General features: G+C 35.0%; 2 protein-coding genes across 3 annotated transcripts in view; one reads left to right on the forward strand and one right to left on the reverse strand.

The window, feature by feature from the left end:
* The first annotated feature begins 447 nt into the window (after positions 1-447).
* LOC140153758 (serum paraoxonase/lactonase 3-like) lies at positions 448-11939 on the forward strand. Of its 2 annotated transcripts, none has more exons than XM_072176611.1 (9): positions 448-617; positions 1590-1660; positions 2269-2324; positions 3391-3559; positions 6519-6642; positions 7813-8025; positions 8516-8597; positions 8911-9033; positions 11063-11939. In XM_072176611.1, the coding sequence occupies exons 2-9, from the start codon at positions 1627-1629 to the stop codon at positions 11228-11230; spliced, it is 969 nt and encodes a 322-aa protein (XP_072032712.1). In that variant the 5' UTR covers positions 448-617; positions 1590-1626; the 3' UTR covers positions 11231-11939. The 2 variants fall into 2 exon arrangements, with proteins under 2 accessions (XP_072032712.1, XP_072032711.1); XM_072176610.1 differs by lacking the exon at positions 448-617 and adding an exon at positions 631-779.
* Positions 11940-12708: 769 nt separating this feature from the next.
* The window catches only part of LOC140153755 (puromycin-sensitive aminopeptidase-like), a 35078-nt gene continuing 23216 nt past the window's right edge, over positions 12709-24570 (reverse strand). The window contains exons 15-19 of the mRNA XM_072176604.1: positions 21966-22165; positions 21173-21280; positions 18316-18468; positions 14712-17862; positions 12709-14014 (exon numbers count right to left, since the gene is read on the reverse strand). Of these exons, the coding sequence (XP_072032705.1) occupies positions 17677-17862; positions 18316-18468; positions 21173-21280; positions 21966-22165 (647 nt within the window). The 3' untranslated portion in view covers positions 12709-14014; positions 14712-17676. The remainder of the gene's footprint in view (positions 14015-14711; positions 17863-18315; positions 18469-21172; positions 21281-21965; positions 22166-24570) is intronic.

The raw sequence follows: 24570 nt of genomic DNA on the forward strand, positions 1-24570 counted from the left end.
ATTGTGATTCAACTAGACGCAACGTTCCCGGAACCACCGCTAGGTGGCAGCACACGACGAAAGCTTTGATGGAACACCTTAATTACTTTCATATGGAAAAACCAGGTAATGCTCTGAGATGCCCGAGATATCTATGATGTAGCCACAATTTTGACATTGTAGCGCAAGGAATGCCTTAGAATGGTTTCAAAAAGGTTGGAAACGCTGATAAATATACGAAACAGCATAGATCTGGGCCAAAAAGTGCATTTAATCGACAGATCTAATAGACCCGTGACGTCACGGGTCTATTACATGTACAGGTAGCCGGGTATAGCCCCCTTCATCTGGCCAGACGCTACCAACGGCATCTATCTCTAGTTCTGAAAAAATCTGGTTTACATGAGAGGGGATTCCTATCTTTTATGAAATAGCTTTAAATATAAACAGAGTTCAATGATCAAATTAAATTACTCAGGGTACATCATACTGTGCACATCAAAATAAAGATGTCAAAGCAGAACGAGTCTGCGGACAGGAAGAGGCTCTGAATGGCCATGGTTTTACCTTTTGGATTTCGACAATATTGAGACACCCTGATAAGCGTTCCACCATGACGAAAGTTCAAAGTCGAATGGGTACAGTTATAATTGTTATACATTAAATTAAGAACTTTGCTTATCTCAAACTGATTCTCTAGCTATACTGTGATTAATCATGGCGTTTGCTAAACGACTTGTGTGGTCTATTGTTTCAGTAGTACTGTTCTCAATACTTATTCGCCATGTTTTCAAATTACTGTAAGTGAGGCTTGTTTTTTCCTAATCTATATTCAGTTTGCTAAATGCTTTATAGGCCGCTCCAAATATCTGGAAAACACATTAAGTTGGGAGCTGTGTAAAGTTTGGTGGTATAGAGGTGAACATTGACTTGATTATATTTTAAGCCTACTTAATTGGGTTGCCCTTGTAAGTTTGCCTGGTCAACTGGATGGGTTAAATATGTCACGGTTTCTGTTGGTTTCCCTTTTAGTTTCTTACGTAATCGTTTAACGGCAGATCTTCCTGGTTTAATGTAAGTTTGATCATAAGTATAGGCAAAGTATAGGCAAAATTAAAGTCTTTAGATTTTAGATTTTACAGTGCAATATTAGCGCGCAGAGAAAGCAGTCAGGTGCCTGTCCTAACAGCCACATAAAACCTTAACCTATAACATGTTCAAAAACGTTCTGGAGGTTATTTTTCTGTGAAAGAATAAGACCAATGAAATATCATTAATAAAAAAAGACGTGCACCATCGCCGCTGAACTTTTGTCTATTTACAGTTTTCTGTAATACTAATAATCTCTTGATTTTTAGTTTCTGCACAATATAGATAAACCAAAACTGAGAACTTGAAAAGGCCCAATGTCACTTCAATCAGGTGCTCATGGTGCTGGGTGATAATAGTGGTAATTTACATGATCACGCTTTACATCACCAAAATAATGCGAGAACAAAATGTAACAACTGAAACTGTAACGTATATGCATTAATGAGCTGTTCCCATTTTTTTAAATATTGCCTTAATCTTTTGTTCATTGCCTATAATTATTGTACTGTTATTCGCAGATGGCTTTTCAATGTTCTTAACAACCAACATTCACATATGCCAGGACCATGTCGTACGGTAAAAGGGATAGGTAAGTTGTCATATATATCGACTGCTCAGTGCCAGAGGCGGGTAAGTGCAATAGCTGCCCTGTGAACATTTCGGGGAACATTTGGCAAATTACACACAGTATATATAAATTGTACTCATCTACACATGGCAGCTATTGCACTTACCCACTTCTGCATAATACAGGCAAACATGTTCATACGGGATTTGTGACGCGGCCAAATGAGACGGATGTCGCCAAATTCGAATCTATGGCAGAGATTGAAATTCGAATGATGACTGTAAATAATCAAAATTGAAAAATAATATTTCAGCTAAAATATAGGCCTATTCAACTTCTAAATTTAACAAACAGTATTTTGCAAAAATTCTGACAGAAAAAAAGTCCAGCTTGAAAGGAATACTGGTATATTTATATAAAGTTGGCGTTGAATTTGTAAAATGTGAAAAAAGCTGCCAAAGTTACCCCCCCCCCCCCATACCAATGTTTTCCCCTTTTTTCGGTAGAGAATAATGAAACAGTGATACAGTTCATCCGTTTTGGGGGAACAGTAGGCCTACATATGAAAAGCATAATACATAAACGGTCCTAAGCATTAAATAATGCTTGATCATTTTATGTTATTTCAGAAACAGGTTCTGAGGACATCGAACTATTGTCTGACGGGTTTGCTTTCATATCTACGGTAACTATCTAAAGCTATCTAACTGCTACAAATAATGCTGTACAGATATCCATTACAGAACTTTGTACCCGGCTTTGTAGTGGGAAAACCTCATATAATTCAATAAAAACGTCTGGAATAAAACAAAACTTATCGGGGAACACTTGCCGTGTCGTAAGCTGGATCAAATTAAGGAAAATCAAGGCTTAACCCACCACTAATTGCAACAGAAACCATTTAATCACCATTCATTTCAGAAAAGTATGTTAAAGAAAATATCAAAAGTCCCCAAAAGTCCAAGTAGTGGAACAGTGCCTAATTTGCATAAATCCAAAATGGCCGCTTATGCAGGGGTGAAATTTCAAAGTTGGTCAAATCTTGTTTAAAACCATACCACTGTATTGCTCTTATCATAAGGATTCAGAAAAAAGTATATAGTTTGACCAGTCTTCGACATACGGAGTCCACAGTCGTTTACAATGGAAATATGCTCCAATTTTAATCCAATCGGTCTCAAATTGTTTCTTTGGCAAAGATAAATCAAAATGAGAAAAGTTGCATTGTTTTGGATGTTTTGTTACATAGGTAACATCACAAATAGGTCAAGGTCAACAGGACCCAATGGAATTCGATCTTCTTTGCCATGTTACCAAGGTAACAACCTGAAATATGCCAAACTATTCTTTTTTAAATGTTTCTGCAAGCGGAGCAATATGAAACCATTTTGATCAAAATCACAGCATTTTTCAATTTGTGTCCCTTGTGGAATCCAAATTTTGACATTTGACCTTTCACCCCATATATCAAGAAATGCATATCGGAGATAGGTCAAACTATACTTTTTCTGAATCCTTATGACGAAAGAAATACATTGGTATGGTTTTTAACAACAATTGATCAAATTTGAAATTTCACCCCTGCATAAGCGGAAAAAGGCACTGTTCCACTACTTGGACTTTTGGGGATTTTTAATATGTTCTTTTAATATACTTTTCTGAAAATAATGTGATTTCATGGTTTTTGTTGCAATTAGTGGTTTGCGAACTCTCATGAAACACAATTAGCTTTGTGTATATCATCATTTCAGGGTTTAACGTGGCCGGACTTTCCACTTGATGATAGACCGGTTGGAATCTATGGGTTTGATTTGAATCAACCTAATGAAGACCCTATATGGTTACCTATGAAAGGCAACTTTAATCAAGAAAACATTGTCAGTCATCATGGATTGAGCTCGTGGCAAGATAAAGCAAGTGGTATGTTTAAAAATGTTCAAAGTTACCTCTAGGCCTGCTTTTCGAGAAGGAGCGTTAAGGGATCTAAAATGAGCATTTATTGCGTTTCGACAGTATTTTTTGTAGGACATGAGAGCACCTCAGACCTATCGAATTGCATTCTGAATACGAAGCATGTCTTTCTGATATCAAATAATTTTCATTTTTTGAAAATCACAATATAGGCCCTAATACAAATTTTATGACAAATTATACAAATTTGATATTTTTCAAATTTTGATATATAACAGTCCTCGAAGTAAATTATATAAATCTAATGATATATTCTTAAAGTGTATGTAGCAGGGAGGAAAAGCCGACGGTCAATTGAAAATGTTGACCTTTCATATTGAAGATATGGATTTTTTTTCCCAAAAGACCTATTTTTTTTTGGTGTTTTGGGAAAAAATCCATATCTTCAATACGAAAGGTCAAAATTTTCAATTGATCGTCGGCTTTTCATCCCACCTACATACACTTTAAGTATAAATCATCAGATTTATAAAGTTTACTTCAAGTACTGTTAAATATCAAAAATATCAATTTTTAATGATTTGCCATAAAATGTGTATTAAATTGCGAATTTCAAAAATCAAAATTATTTGATATCAGAATGACATTCTTCGTATTCAGAATGCAATTCGATATGTCTGATGTGCTCTGATGTCCCAAAATAAATACTGTCCAAACGTTCATACCCCAGCCCTTAAAGATACTATAGTATACAAATATATACTGCTTAGAGGTACTATTTACTGATAGGAGTACTGATGGTAGAACTATTTTTGGTCATGTGATCCACTTTTAACCAATCAATGAACAAGAATAGTTCTACCATCAGTACTCCTATCCGTAAATAGTACCTCTAAGCCGTAAATAGTATTTTCAATGTCCCGGATGAGCCATAAATAGTACCTCCAAGCCGTAAATAGTACTTTTGACCATGCCTTCCGCGTGCGCGCATTCGATGCGACGGAACAGTTTACGCACGCGAAACTGCCATAGCGTGATTTCGCGCTGCTGTAATTGGTTAGCCCGAGTTTAGACTATTCGATTTTTTGAAGGGCAAAATATAGGTTGTGCTCAGGATAGAAGCTGGGGAGTCGAAACGTCAACTAATTGTCTTTTAACCAATCAATGAACAAAGAATATATTAATGAAGTATATAAAACAAATATATACTGCCTTTATTCGAGGTTCTGGTTAAAACTATGGTCCCTCGTTGAGATCAATTAATACTATTGATCTCACCTCGGGCCCATAGTTTTAACCAGAACTTCGAATAAAGGCAGTATATATTTGTTTTATATACTTCATTAATATATTCTTGTTCATTGATTGGTTAAAAGTGGATCACATGACCAAAAATAGTTCTACCATCAGTACTCCTATCCGTAAATAGTACCTCTAAGCCGTAAATAGTATTTTCAATGTCCCGGATGAGCCGTAAATAGTACCTCCAAGCCGTAAATAGTACTTTTGACCATGCCATGCGCGTGCGCGCATTCGATGCGACGGAACAGTTCACGCACGCGAAACTGCCATAGCGTCATTTCGCGCTGCTGTAATTGGTTAGCCCGATTTTAGGCTATTCGATTTTTTGAAGGGTAGGTTGTGCTTAAATTAGCCGTGCTGTTCACTCAGGATAGAAGCGGGAGAGTCAAAACGTCAAATAATTTTCTTTTAACAAATCAATGAACAAAGAACATATTAATGAAGTATATAAAACAAATATATACTGCCTTTATTCGAAGTTCTGGTTAAAACTATGGTCCCTCGTTGAGATCAATTAATACTATTTTCCTTCGGGGCTGCGCCCCTCAGGAAAATAGTACTATTGATCTCACCTCGGGCCCATAGTTTTAACCAGAACCTCTCATGGCAGTATATATTTGTATAATATAACACCTAAGTAGATCCTTGTCATTTGATTGGTTGGTTGATGGTCACATGTCATTCAATAAATAAACTATTTTACGACCTACGTCACTACCGTGGAATTTGGTTATATGCGCCATGCATTTTCGTTATATGCACCGTGCATTTTTGTTATATTCCGTACGTTCTATTGCACGGCACGGCTAGATTGCATATTTTTTTCAGTCCGATCGGCCAACAGTATAATAGGCCCAACCGGGTTACGGGAGATTTAAAACAACAAACTTAATTTGGCTTTTGAACAAATAAAATCCACATCTACAAATAAAACCGCGATGATAGGTCTATTCCGATTTTTTTTTCTTTTGGGAAAGAAAAAGTAGAAAGCAAGAAAGTGAAAAGGTAAGCTTACAATATCCATGGTTAGGCCTGGGGACTAGGTAAGCTTAGTTAAATTCTCTTTTTCGTAGCAAAAACCTGGTATAAATAATATTATACCCTTATAATGATACTTTTGAATGGCTTATTTTTGGATGATACAGGAATAAGCCTATATTGCTTTAAAAAAAAAGGCCTTGGCCTACTTGTCTACGATTACAAAGCCATTGCAATCAACCAATCAAATGACAAAGGTCTACTTAGATGTTATATAAAACAAATAATGAATGTTTTTCATTCGTGCAATGGAAATAATATTTTCATTCGTTGAAAAATGGAATGTTCCATTCAACTCAGCTTCGCTTCGTTGAATGGAACATTCAATTTTTCAACTCATGAAAATATTCTTACCATTGCACTCATAAACATTCATTATTTGTATAATATTATTTGCGTGTTCGTGGTCATTGTGAAAATTTAAATTCAATACTGCAATAATAATAATATTGAATATGTAAAATTATTTACGAAAAGCTTAAGATTTTGACTTCCCGTAATCTGTGAATGTGATACAGAAATCAGAAGTAAAACGCAATTACTAAAACGTCACTTGCTGATCTGAAATGTTCATTGTCATTAATCATGTTAATATCATCAACTCATACTTTGATCGTTTTGCTTTTAGGAGAAGTTACATTGTTTTTGATTAGCCATCGCAAAGACAGAGACGCTGTAGAACTTTTTCGGTTTGATAAGAGTTCCAAAACTCTTCATCACAGGAGAACTATTGACAGTCCCTATTTCGTATCGTACGTAAGAGGCCGGTCGAGTGCAGATCCGTCGGAACACGCTTTTCAATACGGAATAAATGCTAACCTCATCGTGACATCATCCAAGCAGCAAAGTTCATTTCCCATTGAAAAAGCGTTATCCGACGGATCTGCAGTCGACCATTCTGGAAAATAAAGTATTCCTCTAATGAATTCCATGAAATACAAAGAGACAGTCGTGCAAATTCGCTGTTGACGTGACGTAATAATCGGATTAACTACCATAGCAATATATAGATGAATGCAATATTTTACTATATCGCCCTGCACTACAACGTTCACGCGGTAGGCCCTACCTATGCATTGAACCATATCATTCTGATCACTCGCACCTGTAAGATAAGTATCTTTGAAAAGAGCGGTATTGTATTCAATCTATGATTGCAGACATAGGCCTATACACAGGTGATGGGTGCAACCTGCTTGTAGTGCAGGGCGATATAGTCAAAATTGTATTCATCTATGATAGTTATTTTGATTTATTACGTCACTTCGATAGCGAATAGAAGAGCGAACAAGACGGCAGTCATAGAAAGGTGATATAGAGAGCAACGGAACCAAAGACTGTTCAGCCAGGGATGTCAAATGATATTAAGGGTATACGAGATATTGTTGGTCGAAGCAGCCAAAAAAAAAATCGATTTTCATTATCTGAATCAATATAGGCCTATTATTGAAAAATAACCCTTTGGTGTTTTGAAAAGTTCATTCTACAAATCATATACTTTGAAAACTTGCTTAATTTATTGTTGTTAATGAGTTATGTACGTTTTACAAAAGTGTTGTTGTTTCAGCCCTCTTTACAACATAACTCAAGAACCACAGGACCTACAAAAGTATATCTGTGATATTTGAATTCTTCTACACGCTCGCTATGAATTGAGCAATGCAATTTTTGCTAAAGCTCACTACCATTCGCAAGATACTGTGAACTACCTTTTTTCCTGCTGCTTCGACCAACAATTCCTGATATAACCTTAAGAATAGAAATGTGTATTTTGTTGAGTCATGCTGAAAGTGAAAAGCGCTCAGTTCTGACAAGCTATAAACAAACTACGACATTTTCTTCTTTCGAGGAACACCTACAAAGATAACAATATTAATTACTAAAAAGGATTTTATTGTGATAACGCTGTTATAATTTCCCAGATTGAACGATCTAGTTGCAACAGGGTCCGATTCTTTCTATGCCACTAACGATGGATGTCTTCGGTGGCCATCAACGAGAGAGAGGTTATTCATGGTAGAGTTTCTGTTCTTCTGGCGTTGTGGTTCCGTAGTATACTATGATGGCAATTCAGCACGAGTGCAAAAAGATAACTACCTTGTAGCAAATGGCATCAAATTATCGTCCAATGGCAGGTAAATGTGCAACGGTTTATAACATGCTATTTGAAACGAAATGAAAAAGTTAATGCATTTATGTTTAGCCATGATCGATCTTCGTCTTGCGTGTAAGGTCCATCAGGTACATCGTATAGCCAGTTGGTAGTGTGTCTCCATCAAGCTCACGAAGTCCAGGGGTATCATGTGGACTTCACCACATTCACAGGTGTGCGATGACGCTGCGTCAATCTTGTGTAAAAAGTGATTGGTATATCCGACTCCAGTCCTGGCCTACCTTCCTTGGAAGGTCCCAATCATTTGGATTATAGAAGAGTGCTCCGTTATGTTATGTTATGTTATGTTATGTTATGTTATGTTATGTTATGTTATGTTATTTTTGCCAAAGCTCACTACCATTCGCAAGATGCTGTGAACGAACTACCAAATTGCATTAGTTTAAAATAGTTACTAACCTTAACAAATTTCATCTACACTGTTTTCTGTCCATCTTTCTTCTTGTCCTTAGCATTCTATACGTGGCACACTATGGAGCGAAAACTATCGAAGTCTTTCAGCGAAATCAAGATAACAGCATAACAGAGATTCGAGTAAGTGTTTTTGAAGTGTAATTTATCAATCGATGTGACAATTCTGTACGGCTATGGATTTGCTATGACGTCACTTTTACGATTACGCTATAATTATGGGCAACTTTACCACATGGATGATTTAAATAAGTGCATATACAAGAACGTGATTATCCTTCATATACTTCAAGAGTGCATCAGCTTTTGGTAAAGAACGTGTTATTTAACTGCTGCATTATTTTTGTTGTGAAAATTATGGAACCATTTTACTCGCTACATTTTCTCAACTTTATTGTGCTTACATTTACGAAAATCGTAACTTTTTATTTTGCAGAAAATAGATCTGCATATGTGTCCTGATAATATAAATGTCCACAAGGAGACAGGCGACATTTTGGCAGTAGGCGCCAATGGTCCTTTAGATTTCTCTGTGCATCCTCCTAGTGCTCCAACATCGGTAGGTATATAGAATGCAAGTCAAATATAGAAAATAAATATATCCTGAAAGACACGGTGGCACCCATCGCGCAGTGTTACTGGTTTTGGCTCATAGGCTTTTAAGTTTGAGCCCCAGCACCACAGCTGTATTGTGAACATCCAACAATATAGCTTTTATATAGGTAGAAAAGTTGACAGGAATTTCGGGGCATTTCATTTGGGAATAACTGATTTATATTAAGCAATAAAACGGTGTAGTTCTGACGGTTATGTTCATATACACTTCTAGTGCCCGTTTCTATTCATCGTTATGTATTCTTCTCCCGTGCATTATTTTCGCGAACTACCCTTCACAGCCCAAATTATATAAACTTGCACGCTAAACAATGCATTATCTAAAACCTGCACGCTAAACAATAGATTCTAGATAATACGTGCACGCTCAAATACTAGAAATACTACTTTCACATAACCATAAAGTAGAGTTAGGTGGCGCTTTAGACACAGAGATCACATAACTATATAATTGTCTGTTCGATATATATACCAACAAAAAAGTACGAATATACATTCTGTGGTGTTAAAATGGTATAGTTACAAACGGTGTTCTATAATAGTGTACAATTACCGAATAAGGTGCAACTCGCTAGACTTGAGTCCAGTCCTCGTTTACGGAGTTTAGGATTAGGGTTTAGGGTTGGGATAGGGCAGTCTTGTAATAAGACTAGTAGAGTTGCACCCTTGCAAATATCATTGCCATAAATTATGATTAATGACCTCAAATAAATCAAACATCAAATGAGAATAATCGAGCTTCTATTATATTAATTAAAAAGGGCCAAAAACAGGTGGATCATAATTATACAAGATGACACCATTGCAAAATATTCAGCATTTTACAAATGAAATACATGTAGGCCTATATCTAAAATAACATAGCCGGGCCGGGAAACACACACTAGCGCATAATATCATGATCATGCTTTATAATACCATAGGCCTTCAAACACATGTGTTTGAAGGCCTATGATAATACTGAACAAATTGTTAAATCCCAATGTCGTGTGTTTTAATATAAGTAGTTCAAATTATAGAGCTAGGCCTATAAAGTCCAGTTGATATTCACCGTAGTACTAGTCTGACATCTAAATCGATCGTTTCCAACTGGTTCAGTGCTCTCTGTGTTCGAAACCACGATATTAAATGATCACAACATAAAGTCAAGTCAATTAAACCATGCGTGAATAAGTTACCTAAGTATGACGTATGGCGCAATCGATACCATTGATTACAGGGATTGATTTTCTTTACCAGTTAAATGCTACGTAGCTGGTCAATGTCCTGACGGTGTTTTTAAAATGTAAGATATTTTCCTAATATTAAAACTAATATAATGAATGCAGCAATTAATATTGCCTATTGTTTTAATAGGCCTACACTCAAAGTGTATGACGGATAATGTACTCGTGCAAATGCATTCGTCAAGATAATTGCACTTGCCATGGAGTTATTGCATTTAGCTTTCGAGCCTATCGGCTCTCAAGCTAAATGCAATAACTCCACGGCGCGTGCGATTATCTTGACGAATGCATTGCACTCAGTTCATTATCCTTATCATAAGTGAATAAAATAATTGGTTATATTTTTCAAGTGGTGTGACATAATAATCATTTACCTTCTTGCAGACATTATTTTCGATATAGGGCCTATTATCTGTAAACCTTGAAGAAAACTGAAAGAACATGCCATGGCATTTTGGGTGATCCCATTTGTTGAAACATTCTTTAAAATAATAGTTGCATAACACCAACGTGTAGACAAATGCCAGTCATTTAGTCCCAACATTTTTGTGTGCATTTTGCTCATCGTCAAAAAAAAATGGAGAAGAAAAGCCTACACTGCGGAGAACGTAAATCGCAGCGAGGATGGAATGAAAACACCCACTTCAAAATGTCAGGTTACATACTGCCCCTCCCCCTCCCCAAGTTAAAGCTGTGGTTTAGAATGTTACCCAATGTTGTTTCCTTGAATGATTCCATCTGATTTAGGTACTACGTATCCAAGCTACGAATGGGGACAAAATAGATGAATTACTCAGTGATGATGGTACACAGTTAAGCTTTGGTTCTGTAGCTGAACGTTATGGAAACTTACTACTGATTGGAACTGTTAATAACAAAGCCATGTTATGTGAACTACGCTCAATAGCAGATTAACTAATCGTATAAATTTGATGTAGCTACAGACAGTAGGGATGGATGCTTCACCCTTAGGGAAAATATAAATTAAATCATTTTGGAGTATTCCAAAAACAGTTTTATCATCTATGTCTGCCCTCAAAGGATTCTGGTGACTCTGTTCACTGTAGTAGTAACTGCTTTATTTGATGTGAGACGGTGATTCTACCAAGCTATAAATTAAAATAAGATACAAATTGGCCAATGTAAAGCTGCTCGCCAAAATCCTCACCCACTTTACTTCTTTATGAGTAAAACGTGGATGTTTCAGATTCTTGGGTATAATGTGCACAGCAGATAAACTGCAGGTTTCACAAGTGTAATCATAAAAAACCTACTGGTATATATATACATGTATGACGCCCCAACGTATGTACGCAAGGATGGCAGATTTTATTTTACATGCTCATATCAATTCATAATTCATTTTGTCTGCTGCACGTATTCCATCATATTTATTCTCAATTCTAGATGAAAATGCCGGTATTGTCATAAAATAACTCTTGATTACTGCCTCCCTAAAACCAGAGCATCTTTGTATATAACTATGAAATAAAATAAAATGAAACAAATAACAGGTGACGGTTTTGCTCATAATGATCTTTTATTTCTTGTCATTTATATCCTTTTACAATTTTCACAAAGGATTAAAAGGAAAGAATTATACAAACATTTTTTTCATTCCATTTTCCCAAACTGATCACAAATAGGGTAGGTAGACACAGTTGTTGTTTATTTTTGTTTTTACATCAATGTTTTGAACATGATTTACAGGGTTTGAACTTTCACACAGTGTAACCATAAAAAACATAACTGACTTGCAAGTTTAACATCAGATTGTATTGCTAGACCATTTTTATAATTGGCACTTTCGTAATGCTGATGAGGTGACCATCGAGATATCATGTACAATAAAATTGAAAAAGCAAGTTCAAGAGGGTATCATTTTGTTATTTTATAATCATGTGATAACATTCTTGACCTCCCTTTTGTTGTTTTATAGTATATGATATCAATGTAATATCGATGTTCACCCCAACAATGGCAGGAACATACCAATTATAACAATGTACTATACATCACTTTTTTTAGCTGCTTTATTCTCAGATATGCAAATTTATCATTATCTTTCTTTCTCGTTTCACTCCACAAGTTGATCAAAAAGACCAGCGTAGATCAGTTACACCAATATGACAATTTTTGTAGCCCAAAGTAACTCATGGTGTCATAGTCTGGAATTGGGCTAATACAATGGCAAAATACCCAGGTGAACATAGTGACAACTAAAATACTATCTTATCTTCCTGTGGAAACAGAACAAAAGATTGTCAAAAACTTGTTTTACTAATGAGGGCGGGTGTCAAAAAGTGTGAGAAAGTTTGTAAAATGAAGTGTAATCAATATTATATGATTGTCTTAGGCAAGGAGGTGCAAAGATTAGTAATTTTTATTTATTCCCCTAAAATACTTGCTGTGATCTCAAAATAGGACTGACCCCTAAGGTCAAATTTCCATCAGGAGAAAAAGCTGATGTTTCCTAAACAGCAATAGAAATAATTTTGGAACAGTTAAGAAGTGGGTGGAAGGACATTATATTGCCACAATCATTTCATTAGAGACATTAATATGCCGCAATATTTCTGGCTGTGACAGATGTGGTACATATATTTGGTCCTTCAGATATTAGAAATGAATTAATTTGAATCTTTGAGTCCATTTACTTTGAAACTATGTGCTCATTTATATTGTCTGTGTAACCATTGTTTTACTTAAAAATAGAGGTAGGTTAAACAGCAAAAGGGTGATGTTTCATATTTCTTAGGGAACCAGCTTATTTGATGCGGCATGATCTCCTGAGCAATTTGACACCTTTTTCATCCAAACCGGCCAAAAAATGAGAAGGTGTCTAGAATTCCATTTTTGAAAGTTGCATAAAAATTGGAGTTGTCGTTTTCTTAAAATGGCCGTTTTACGTCCAAATAAGGACGTGAGGGCGCTTTGCATAAAACATGCACACGTTCTTTTCACATGAAATTTTAATGATGTCAGTATGAAGATAATCACATGTGGCACATCCTCAAGAAAGTTGGGCATTATATTTCTTTTCGTTTGACCGTGGCATCATTTTTCGTATTCTCAGGAAGCCTTCCATTGAAACGTACACATTTTAAAGTGCATTGACCCCTGTACAGTTGTATGGCAGCGTTCTATGAAATATTCAAATGGCGGCCAAAATCAAACCGTACAATGTAAAGCGCTCAAATTTCTTGAGCAGGTACTACCTATGATTATCTTCATACATACACCATTGAAATTTCCGTTTTAAAGATCGTTTGCAAGTTATATGCGAAGCGCCCTCATATCCTTATTTGGACGTAAAATGGCCATTTTAAGAAAACGACAACTCCAATTTTTATGCAACTTTCAAAAATGGAATTCTAAACATCAATTACATACAAATCAATACCAACTTTAACAGAATCAGGCATATAATAATGATTGTTGATGTAAATATTGATTTTCAGACCCCCCAGTCCAAACACTTGTTTTGGCCGGCACCTTCTCATTTTTTGGCCGATTTGGATGAAAAAGGTGTCAAAATGCTCAGGAGATCATACTGCATCAAATAAGCTGGTTCCCTAAGAAATTTGAAGCATCATCATTCTTTAACCCACCACTATTAATAGTACTGAAACAAATACAGAAATTATATCTCACTTATTCAAACGTACTCTTCAAAAATCTTGAATCTAATACCAAATGCTTAAGGGTGGTCTTAACCCTGGAATTATGGAAACTTTCGGGCTTCATAACTGCTAAATTATTAGTCTAAAGAATATAAAAGTATACATTTTAGACTGGAAATGACTTGCTGAATTCATCTGTGAGGTCCAATTTGGGCCAAAATTCTAATTTTGGAGAAAATCCCAAAACGGGTTTTTTGGCCCAAATTTTAGTAAGCGTAACAAAAAAAAATTGTTTGGCCAAAAAAAATTTTTTATTAATTTTTAAAAACTAGATAAAAATATCTAGGGAGCGTTTTTTAATTTTTTTGAATTTTGACCAACTTTGAGAAATTTGCACCAAAAATGGTCAAAAAATGCAAAATTTTCAAAAAATCATAAAAAGCCTGATTTTAGCCCAAATTTCAAATATTTTTGGTGAAGTTGGTCAAAATTCAAAAAATGAAAAACGCCCTAGATATTTTTATCTAGTTTTTAAAAATCAATAAAAAATTTTTTTGGCCAAACAATTTTTTTTGTTACGCTGCACTAAAAAATTTAAATAAAAACCGCTTTTTAGGATTTTCTCCAAAATGAGCATTTTGGCCCAAATTGGGCCTCACAGATGAATTCATCAAGTCATTTCCATTCTAAAATGTATACTTTTATATTCTTTAGACTAATAATTTAGCAGTTATGAGGTCCAAAGTTTTCATAATTCCAGGGTTCAGACCAACCTTAAGCCTGGTAATACCACATATCATTGACATGCCATAGGCTAATAACTTTGAATCAGAGCATAAAACATACAAATTGAAATCAGATAAAAAATGTATCAAATCACACTGATAAGTAAGTGGTATTTGAAACAAAATCATAATGATACAGCACAAAAAATGCACAGATCTACAAACAAACTTTCTGGAATGTTGTATTAGGTATATTCCAATGCTTATCATCAATGTTGAATATAACATTTTTGGCATGATTTTTTAAATACATAGCAGTGGTATGTCTTTATGAATGAGGCATTCTGTATGCCAGTAGTATGTCCTTTGTAAACGGGGCACATCATGCACAATAGGGCATTCACAAAGGGCATACAATTGGCTTGTACATGTGTGCATCAAAGAAAAAGCAGCAACTCAGCAGCCAGGTCTCAAAACTACCAATTTGTGACTTTATGCTCATTTTGGGGGAGCAGGTCACATATACTTAATTAGGCCAAAACAAAAATTGTTGTGTTGCCCTCAAGTGGAAAAATGGGAAATTTGGGTAGGACGGTCGGATTATTATTATTATTGTTATTTTTTTTTTTAAACCTTCAGTTTTTAAAAATCCCTTAAATATTAAATAATGCTTGTTCAATTAGGAGACATTTGTCAATTTTGACTTCTGGATACATGTTAGACAACAATTAAAGACTAGTCTTACAATAAAATATTAATTTTAAGTGAAAAACATTGAGTTTTTGAACAAATCTGTAAAATCATCATTAAAAAAAAACAGAAAAAATTGCGACCCTGATTTTTCAGGATTTAGGGTAGGACGGTTGAGGGCAACACAACAATATTTTTTTTTTGGCCTTATAATTGACTCCATTGTGAGTATTGCAGGATGAAGTGTACATATATGTTTGATTCTGATCATATATATTTGATGCACAATACACTATATGGCCACATATTCTATACTGCGTGACAAATCACATCATAGTTGGCTTAAGGGATCAGATAGCAACATTTGTATATTCTCAGGTGCAAAACATTGCTATCTGAGCCCTTAATGTCGTTAAATAGATCCACCAGGATTGGTAGACTAACATAAGTGACAGATAATAAGAACCATGCCATTTGATGGCCAAAACATATTTTAAGTTCTCTAATTCAATTATCCATATAAACTAACAACAGCCTGTAACCTTAACAACAAACAGTTACACTAGAATTTTAAATGAATGAACAGAGTGTATCATTTAGGGGGGTGCTTATTGCATGCGTCCGCTGCATCCAGTATGTGTCCAGCAACCTCTGTGGGGCGTGTTGTCATGGCTGGAGTGGCTGGCGTTTGCCATGCTGTGTACAACAACAAGCTTCTTAAGCAAAGCTATTTTGATAGCTAATTATATGAATCACATATTAAACAAAACTACAAATATTTAGTGTGATTACTTTTATCCACAAATAAGAACTACAAAAAATAAAATAAAAAATTAACTCTACATTGACTTGCAAGTTTAACAAATAGAAAATATGATAATAAATTTGATATGTTTTTGTTTCTTGGTCATGTTTTAGTTGTAAACTTTTAACCTCATGTGAGTGTAAGAACATCTCATTTTTTTTTAAATCAAATAATAAATTACCATATTAATCTATGTGCTTTTATTTTGGTCTGTTTAACATTCCAGTATATCTTTCAAACAACACTAAGAGTTATGTTAGTTTTTATGTATGTGTGCAACGGTGTATCGATCAATCATAAGAAACTGGAATTGATTTTCTTTGAGAAAATCAGAGAAATTTCTTGAGTCATCTTCATAGCAAACAAGTATTAGGAGAGCTGTTTTGTCAGTATGACCAGGAATTGGATTCACTAACATTTAACATCATAACTCAAAGTTACAATGTGTTAGAATTCATAAAGGAAAGTTACAACTGCATCATAGGTAATAGGGATTGATAAATGGAACCCCTTGCAAAGTTACATGGGGTTAAACTCTTGCAACTTTACAATGAGTTTTTGAGAAAAGATGTGTTAAGGGGGTACTACACCCCTGGCCAATTTTGTGCCTATTTTTGCATTTTTCTCAAAAATTATAGCGCATTGGTGACAAGTAAGATATGTATATTATAGGGGCAAAGACTACAACTACTGCACTGAAAATTCAGTAACTCAAGGCAAGCAGTTATTGATTTATTGATCAAATATTGGTTTTCCCTCATTTTTGACTATAACTCCACAACTGTTGTCTGTGCTGAAATAAAATTTGCAGTGCAGTAGTTGTAGTCCTTGCCCCTATAATATACATATCATACTTGTCACCAATACGCTATAATTTTTTGAGAAAAATGCAAAAATATGCACAAAATTGGCCACGGGTGTAGTACCCCCTTAAATGCATGGTGAAATTCACCCAAGATGACATAAAAATTATATTGTATGTCAAGTTTATTTTCCAAGTATCTCAATTTTCCAAAAGAATTGAATCACAAATCACCACCATATTTATTGCAATTAATAGTAGCAGTAGGGATCCTCACAAAGCTTAAGTTTGTGTAATTTTTGATTTTGTGAAAGTTGCCAAGTTGATGTTTGACTGAATCATAAATCTACTCCTTTCTCAAAACACACAACCCGCATCATCAATGGCCTGCAAAATACCCCACTTCATATTAACACATGATTATATATTTGTGATTACAGCATACTGCCAAACACCATCCAACTACAAACCACCTGTATTATATTAATCCTTCAACAGAGGGCTACATTAACAATTTGTTTTTCACAATGTAAAGCCATTTTTGCCTTGCGCGCTGCTCATGTGAAGCACTTTACACGTTTGATATGGACAGGTTATAGTTAACTGTTATTCGGCACTATGTAAAAATCACCAACAATGTGTTACAAAACCTTTTGTATTCTCAATGATCAATGTATAGGATACACCATCTTCCCTATAATGAGTCTTGACTCCACTTATTCTGCCTTTGTCTTGAGCCATTGATGGATGGATGCAGCATCCCTCGCTAGCCACGCCTTGTTGAGTCGGATGTTCTCCAAGGATTGTTTGATGGTTCTCTCAGCTGCTGGTGCCTTGTGCTCCTTGAAGAAAGCCTCCACCTCTAGTGCTTTCTCTTCGCTGACAAATCCCTCAGTTGTCGTCTGAGCACATGAAAATAAACAAAATGTAAACAGATACTCTTTGTTTTATACCCCAGCTCAATGTGCAATTACAAATATTTCTAAATGGGCCAATACCCCATCCCAGTTTCTGGATGAGTAAAACAAAATGGCGATAAGCTATTTATCTCCCAATATTCTCAAAAAATTGTTCAAATAAATGCATTTGATACCCTGTCTACAATTACAATTGTGCCAAATAAATCTCTACTTTTCTGAGGTAAAATAGGGATCTGCAATAAGATTATCTTATTATATAATGGCTGACATGTACTAACAGTTTATCACCATGTTGAAGTTAATTTTTCTGATGAGTCTCAGTTTTAGCACACAACTGGACTATCAGTCTATCACTAATCAGGGAAACGTTCCATTTATTACTGTTTTACCCAACAATTTATCACCGGACACTGTTTGTACAGTCTTGGTTTTTACCTGCACAAGACGGGACAAGAGGAACCCTCCTGAGTAGCGTTCATGTAGTGAACTCCATTTATCCTGCACAAATTTCCATGCTAGCTCTTTGCCTTCCTTGTGCCCAGTCACGCCACCGATCACAAACACTGTATCTTGTGAACGAACTTCATCCTGAAAAGAAATTATAAAAACTGACTTACCATAATGTACACACAATTATTGGCCAAAAAACATATTTATTAGCCTAAACAAATCATAAGCTACTTATAACCAGGGTTAGAATTTCAGCCCCAATAAGTGAATCACTTCTTGCAATAATTTGCGAATCAAAATTAATTCTTATATATTTTTGAAGTCTATTCTTGCAAAATTCCTTTACAAGCCTGACAATTATATATTGATTCTCACAATGTGTGACAAACTTCTAGTGCTGAGAAAGAACTTTCATATATTCCTTTATATTAAATAACACTTTCTATCTAATAATAAATCTATCTATTGTTTGAATATGTCTGCAAAGTGGATATGTGTTTTAAATGTGCATGTTATTTGCATGGGGATCATCGTAAATCCTTCATTACAAACTTAGCTACATGATAATAGCCTAATACAAACAGTATTAAAATGACTTGAACTGACAACTTCTCATTTTTGCAGAATTTTTTTCACTCTTGTTCTGTACTAGTTATGCTCATTTTTTAAATATGTAAAGTTGTAGAGTTGATTATAGTTGATTGAGAGCACCTATGCAATCAATATGTTGTGCGTGAAGCTATTTAACTTGTGTTGTGCAAGTAAAACTATGAATACATTGATCTTCATTTGAATGACATTAGCTCCCAGATGCAACGACTTATTGGCTTCAGATTATCAGATCATTCAGTTCACATATACTCTCTTTCTATTAGTAGCACAAAATTACAATTAATAGTATAGCGATTTTGTATTTTTAACCTTTTCTTTAAAATGTCATATATCCTGGTTTCAATCACTTTGATACAGGTTGTACAAGAAATCTATCATTCCATTGTATGTTTCAAATAAAATGTAAATCACTGGCAACAGGTTGCAAATAAACCCACAAAATCGTATAAACATACACATAAACAAACTTTCATCGACCTCAAAATAAAAGACTAAAAATTCATGTGACTTTCATTCTTTGGACACCCTATATGGACTGCTATAACAATGACTGTGAATTTCATTGACCCCAAAATAAATGACTAAGATTCATGTGACTTTCATTCTTTGGACACCCTATATGGACTGCTATAATAATGACTGTGAATTTCATTGACCCCAAAATAAATGACTAAGATTCATGTGACTTTCATTCTTTGGACACCCTATATGGACTGCTATAACAATAACTGTGAATTTCATTGACCCCAAAATAAATGACTAAGATTCATGTGACTTTCATTCTTCTGCTATAACAATGACTGTGAATTTCATTGACCCTATACAATAAAAGACCAGGGTTCATGTGATTTGCTAAACTTCTGGGCTGTCACGGTTCACATGACAATAAAATGCTCAATAAACCATGCCCATATCAAATGATTTGGTTGCTTGCTAACAACCATTTCATACTCAATGTATGAAATAAAAACAATTGTCCAAAAATCAGTATTTATATTTAAGAAATAAAGGGTAATGGTTATATGTCCCACACAGTAAAAAAAAATTAGTTATTCAAACGTTTTTACTGCCAAGGACATATTATTTGGTTGTAAAGAATAATGCTACACCCTTTATTTCTATTCTATTACCACAAATAGTGCAATTTAAAGAGAAAATGTCACCTTTTGCCCAAATATTTTAAGTTGTTTACTTCAAAGTGGAGTGCATACGCGTATCCACAGCATAAGTAACAGCGTGTATCACAGGGAATCGAACACAAAACCACATATACAGCTCTGCGTAGAATGTGTGCCCTCACATGACATGTTTGGACAAATCACATTGCACAATTTTGAATAATGGACTATGGAGGCAATAGAATTCTTGATAAGTTCCTTTGAAATATTACTTTCACAAATTGTTTTTGTTAAATTTCTTTTGTTTCCTGTGGGTTCTTTACTGTTTTCTTTCATTTGTTTGTTTTTTGCTTTGTATTATTTGGTTGGTTGGGGGTTTATTTATGTCACTGATTTAAGGGCTCGGATAGCAACGTTTTCACATATTTTTTTGTGGGACCTGAGAGCACATCAGACATATCGAAATGCATTTTAAAAACGAGGAATGTCCATATATTCTAATATCAAATAATTTTGGATTTTTTGAAATTCGCAATATAATATACATTTTATGGCGAATGATTAAAAAGCGATATTTTTTAAATTTAACAGTCCTTGAAGTAAATTGTTTAAATCTCATGATATGTACTTAAAGTGTATGTATCTGGGATGAAAAGCCGTCCATCATATGAAAATTTTGACCTTTCGTATTATTTTGGGAGCTTCTGGTGTTTGCAAAAGGAAATCAACAAAATAATATATATTTAAGAACATAACATTTTTGCTTCAGTCAAAACTTCAATGATTGTTTTTCAATGACATTTGACTCTGCCAGTGACAAAATAAGTTTCTGCTTATTTCAAACCCTGCTTATCAAGTGATACCAGAGATATAGACTATGAGATAAGACACTCCATACAATTAACATGCAAACAGCCTATACCGATGTGAGGACAGTGCAAGAGTCACATTTGCCTAGTCTTGGGCCAGACTCTATACGGCTATGAATGACGAGTGTCAGGACCACAGAATTGACTGGTTGTATAGGAGACTAGCACAAGAGTCACATTTTCTGTCCTCAAACAAGGTCCGGAGCTGGTGATACTAAGATGAACCAAAACTGTTGTACTTACTGTCAGTGAGAATTCCAAGACTCTCTGAATGAGTGCTGGGTCTTTGATAGATCCTAAAGACCTCAGGACCCTCTCCTTCTCTTCATGAAGTTCTTGAGTTCTGAAATACTATCAAATGAAAGATGAAAATATTAATTTACAAGTGTCGGTCAAGTGTGCACAGAATAAAGTATAGGTTGTTGTAATTTTTAGTAATCATAAATATTCATTCACACATTTTAAAAGCTTTTTCAGTAATGACAGATCATGTTGATGAATAAATGAATGAATCAATCAATCAATCAATCAATCAATAATCGATCAATCAATCAATCAATCAATCAATCAATCAATCAATCAATCATAACAAAAACACTCTTAGGCTTAAAAGGAGACTAAACGACCCTAACAAATAACCAAAAGCTTTAAAAATCTTGGAAAAAAAATCCAAAATTTTTTTGCAAACTTATTTTGAAAATTAAGTCAAAATCAATCGTAAAGAAATTCAAAATGCAAAATCTGGGTCGGTCAAGCCCGTAGAAGAGTGTTTTTTTTGCCATCTTAAGGTCTGTTCATACTACACTGCAATTGCTTTGCGGTGCGGTGCATTGTCACACTGCATTGTAATGCAAACTACTGCATTGCGATATCGCAATAAAGTTAAATACATTTAACTTGGAAATGTGACAAGTTGCGTTGAGTTGTGGCAAAAAGTAATCGATATATCGGCAACGCACCGCACTGCAATTCAGGTGTAGCATGGACGGACCTTTACTCACTTCCTTTAGTATCAATAAATGAATCATTTACTCACCTTGAGCATTTCCTCAAATGTTTCTTCGTTGCCATTTGCCAGGACAGTCACATAGACAGGTGCACGCAAGTCAGCATGGATCTTTTCACCTCCTGAACAATGAGCCTTGAAGCGTTTACGTGCCTCCTCCACGGCATGAGGATGTCCATTCTTGCCCATGACACGCACCACAAGACCTCGCAACAAAGCAGTCAGGTGATCTGAAAACGACAATATTCAAAACTCGCTGAAATATAGGGATGCAAAATTGCCATACAATATCATAGGCGGCAGAAAAGGGGGGGGGGGACACATTCCCCTAAATTTTTCCACCGGATGTCTCCCTAAAATCCTAATAGAATTTAAAAAATATGGCAATCATTGCCCTGTGCATATTTTTCTACCTCGCATGCAGGTCCATCACCAGCACAATCTTAAGCTATTCCAGATGAAATCCATACACCCTATGAAAGCCATGACCTTTCCACACAAGGGTGCTTTAATTTCAAGTTGGGTTACCTGAATGGGCGACTCCATTTGAAGTATACACCCTCCGGTGTGGGAGATTAAGGTCATGTCTTGCATAGGGGGTGAATGGATTTCAACTGGAATAGCCCAATATAGCATACATGTGACACAATCTGGTCCATGGGGGCCAAAGGAGGCATTTTTGAAAATTGAGTTACGGTACTGTAATTATTACATTATACATAAAATTGGCTATCATTTACTGAAAACACCAAAGGTCTAGCATACTTGGTTCCAAAGTTATGAAGATTTTTGATGTCTATTTTCTTATGTATTTTATTGTTTTTTAGTCCATATTTTTACCTTTATCTCGGTTTTAAATTTGCCGCCTTTGGCCCCCATGGACCAGATCGTGTCACATATGTATGTCTTACAAGAGTTCTCTTCTATTTTTATTCTTATTTAACCTGCAATCTCAGAAATATTTGTTCGAACACTTTTAAGGCCTTATTGGAAATGGTCCCCCTTCTACCCCTGTACAATGTTGGCATGCCCAATATGCTCATCTTTACCATATCTTCTCCCAACATTGTTTGGTGGGGAAAGGGGAGGGGGCATGCTTAAGATGAACATTGAGACAACACTATTATAATTCTTAGTTTCCAGTGACTCATATAGCGTGCGCACTATGCTAAGAAGAACATGGGAATTACAGTGGGTGTTCGAACACATTTTTTCCGGGATTGTCTACAAATTAAAATTGCTTAGCAAAATCATCTGATTTTAGTTTTTGGACAATAACTCTGCAGTTACACCATCGATCTTAATGCAATTTGGTACACATGTCAGAAACATGATTTGCTATCAGCTCACAAAATATGGAGGAAATCAATGAATATTTGGATAGCGGTCAGTTACCATAGATTTAATATAGCGTTTTGTACACACAAATATAGGCCTTAATGGTTTATGTGCTATGTTAATTGCGCATATGTATATAATGATATAATAAATTAAGAGGAGGGATTAAAATTTTATTTTAAAAAAAAAAAAAAAATGAACATTACTCGTAAATTCAATGTTATTTATTTAAATTTCACACAGTACCACTGTATGATAAATTCGGAGGGGGGGGGGCATCGAGAACGAGGGAGAGAGAGAGCGAGTTATAGGAAGGGAGAGATACGCACCGGATACCCACATTTATTGTTTTAAAAATTGTTTATAATAAAAACATAACTTGACCAATATTTAAGAAAATCAGCCTAATGTGTGAAATTGTGTTCATTAAACATTTTAAATACACCATGGTTAGGATGGTCAAATGGTAAATCATAATGATTTACACACATAGACAAGCACGCATATCCATCGATTTACCATATAATAGAAAAGTAAATCCTGTTCTTCTTTATGTTTTGTGGTCAACCGTGCCCACTGTGTGTTTTCAATGGGGAGATGAGCAACGATTCACCTTTACCATGAATAGGGTTTCACACCTTCAGTGTATTATTATTATTATTATTTATTCTTTCTTTATTGAGGGTTATACTGCTTCAGTGACAAGCACTGCTTTTCAAGCAGGCCCTCATTGATACATGTTATATAGCAACAAAATATATTACGATACACAATATTTACAAAGTATCATACAGTATTTACAACGTATTTACAATATATTACAAATAAGTATAATGGTACCATCAACTACAAGATAATTATAAATACCATGATTCAAAATACAGAAATACAATAATTATATTTATATACAAAATCAAGCAAGTAAATGAATAAAATATAGAAAAAGACAGGCCTAAATTTCTTTAATTTTTGATTGAAATTGGCCTAAAGTCATATTTTGCATCTGAGCTCTTACTGTCGGTGGCAAAGAATTCCATGCATAGGCTGCCCTGACATGAAAAGTACGTTGACCTGAATTTGATTTAAATTTTGGTACAATCAATGTATTAGAAGTATGATTTCTAGTTATATGATTATGGTTATCATGAACAAAATCAAATTGAGAAGATAAGTACGATGGATATTCATTCTTTAAACATTTGAAAACAGTCATTAATAGAGTATTATGCCATCTTTGATCAAGTTTAACCCACTGCAATGTATTCATTAAATCATTAGTTGGTGTCCTTATATCTGC

This window comes from Amphiura filiformis, chromosome 5, assembly GCF_039555335.1.
Source record: "Amphiura filiformis chromosome 5, Afil_fr2py, whole genome shotgun sequence".
Taxonomy (NCBI): Eukaryota; Metazoa; Echinodermata; class Ophiuroidea; order Amphilepidida; family Amphiuridae; genus Amphiura; species Amphiura filiformis.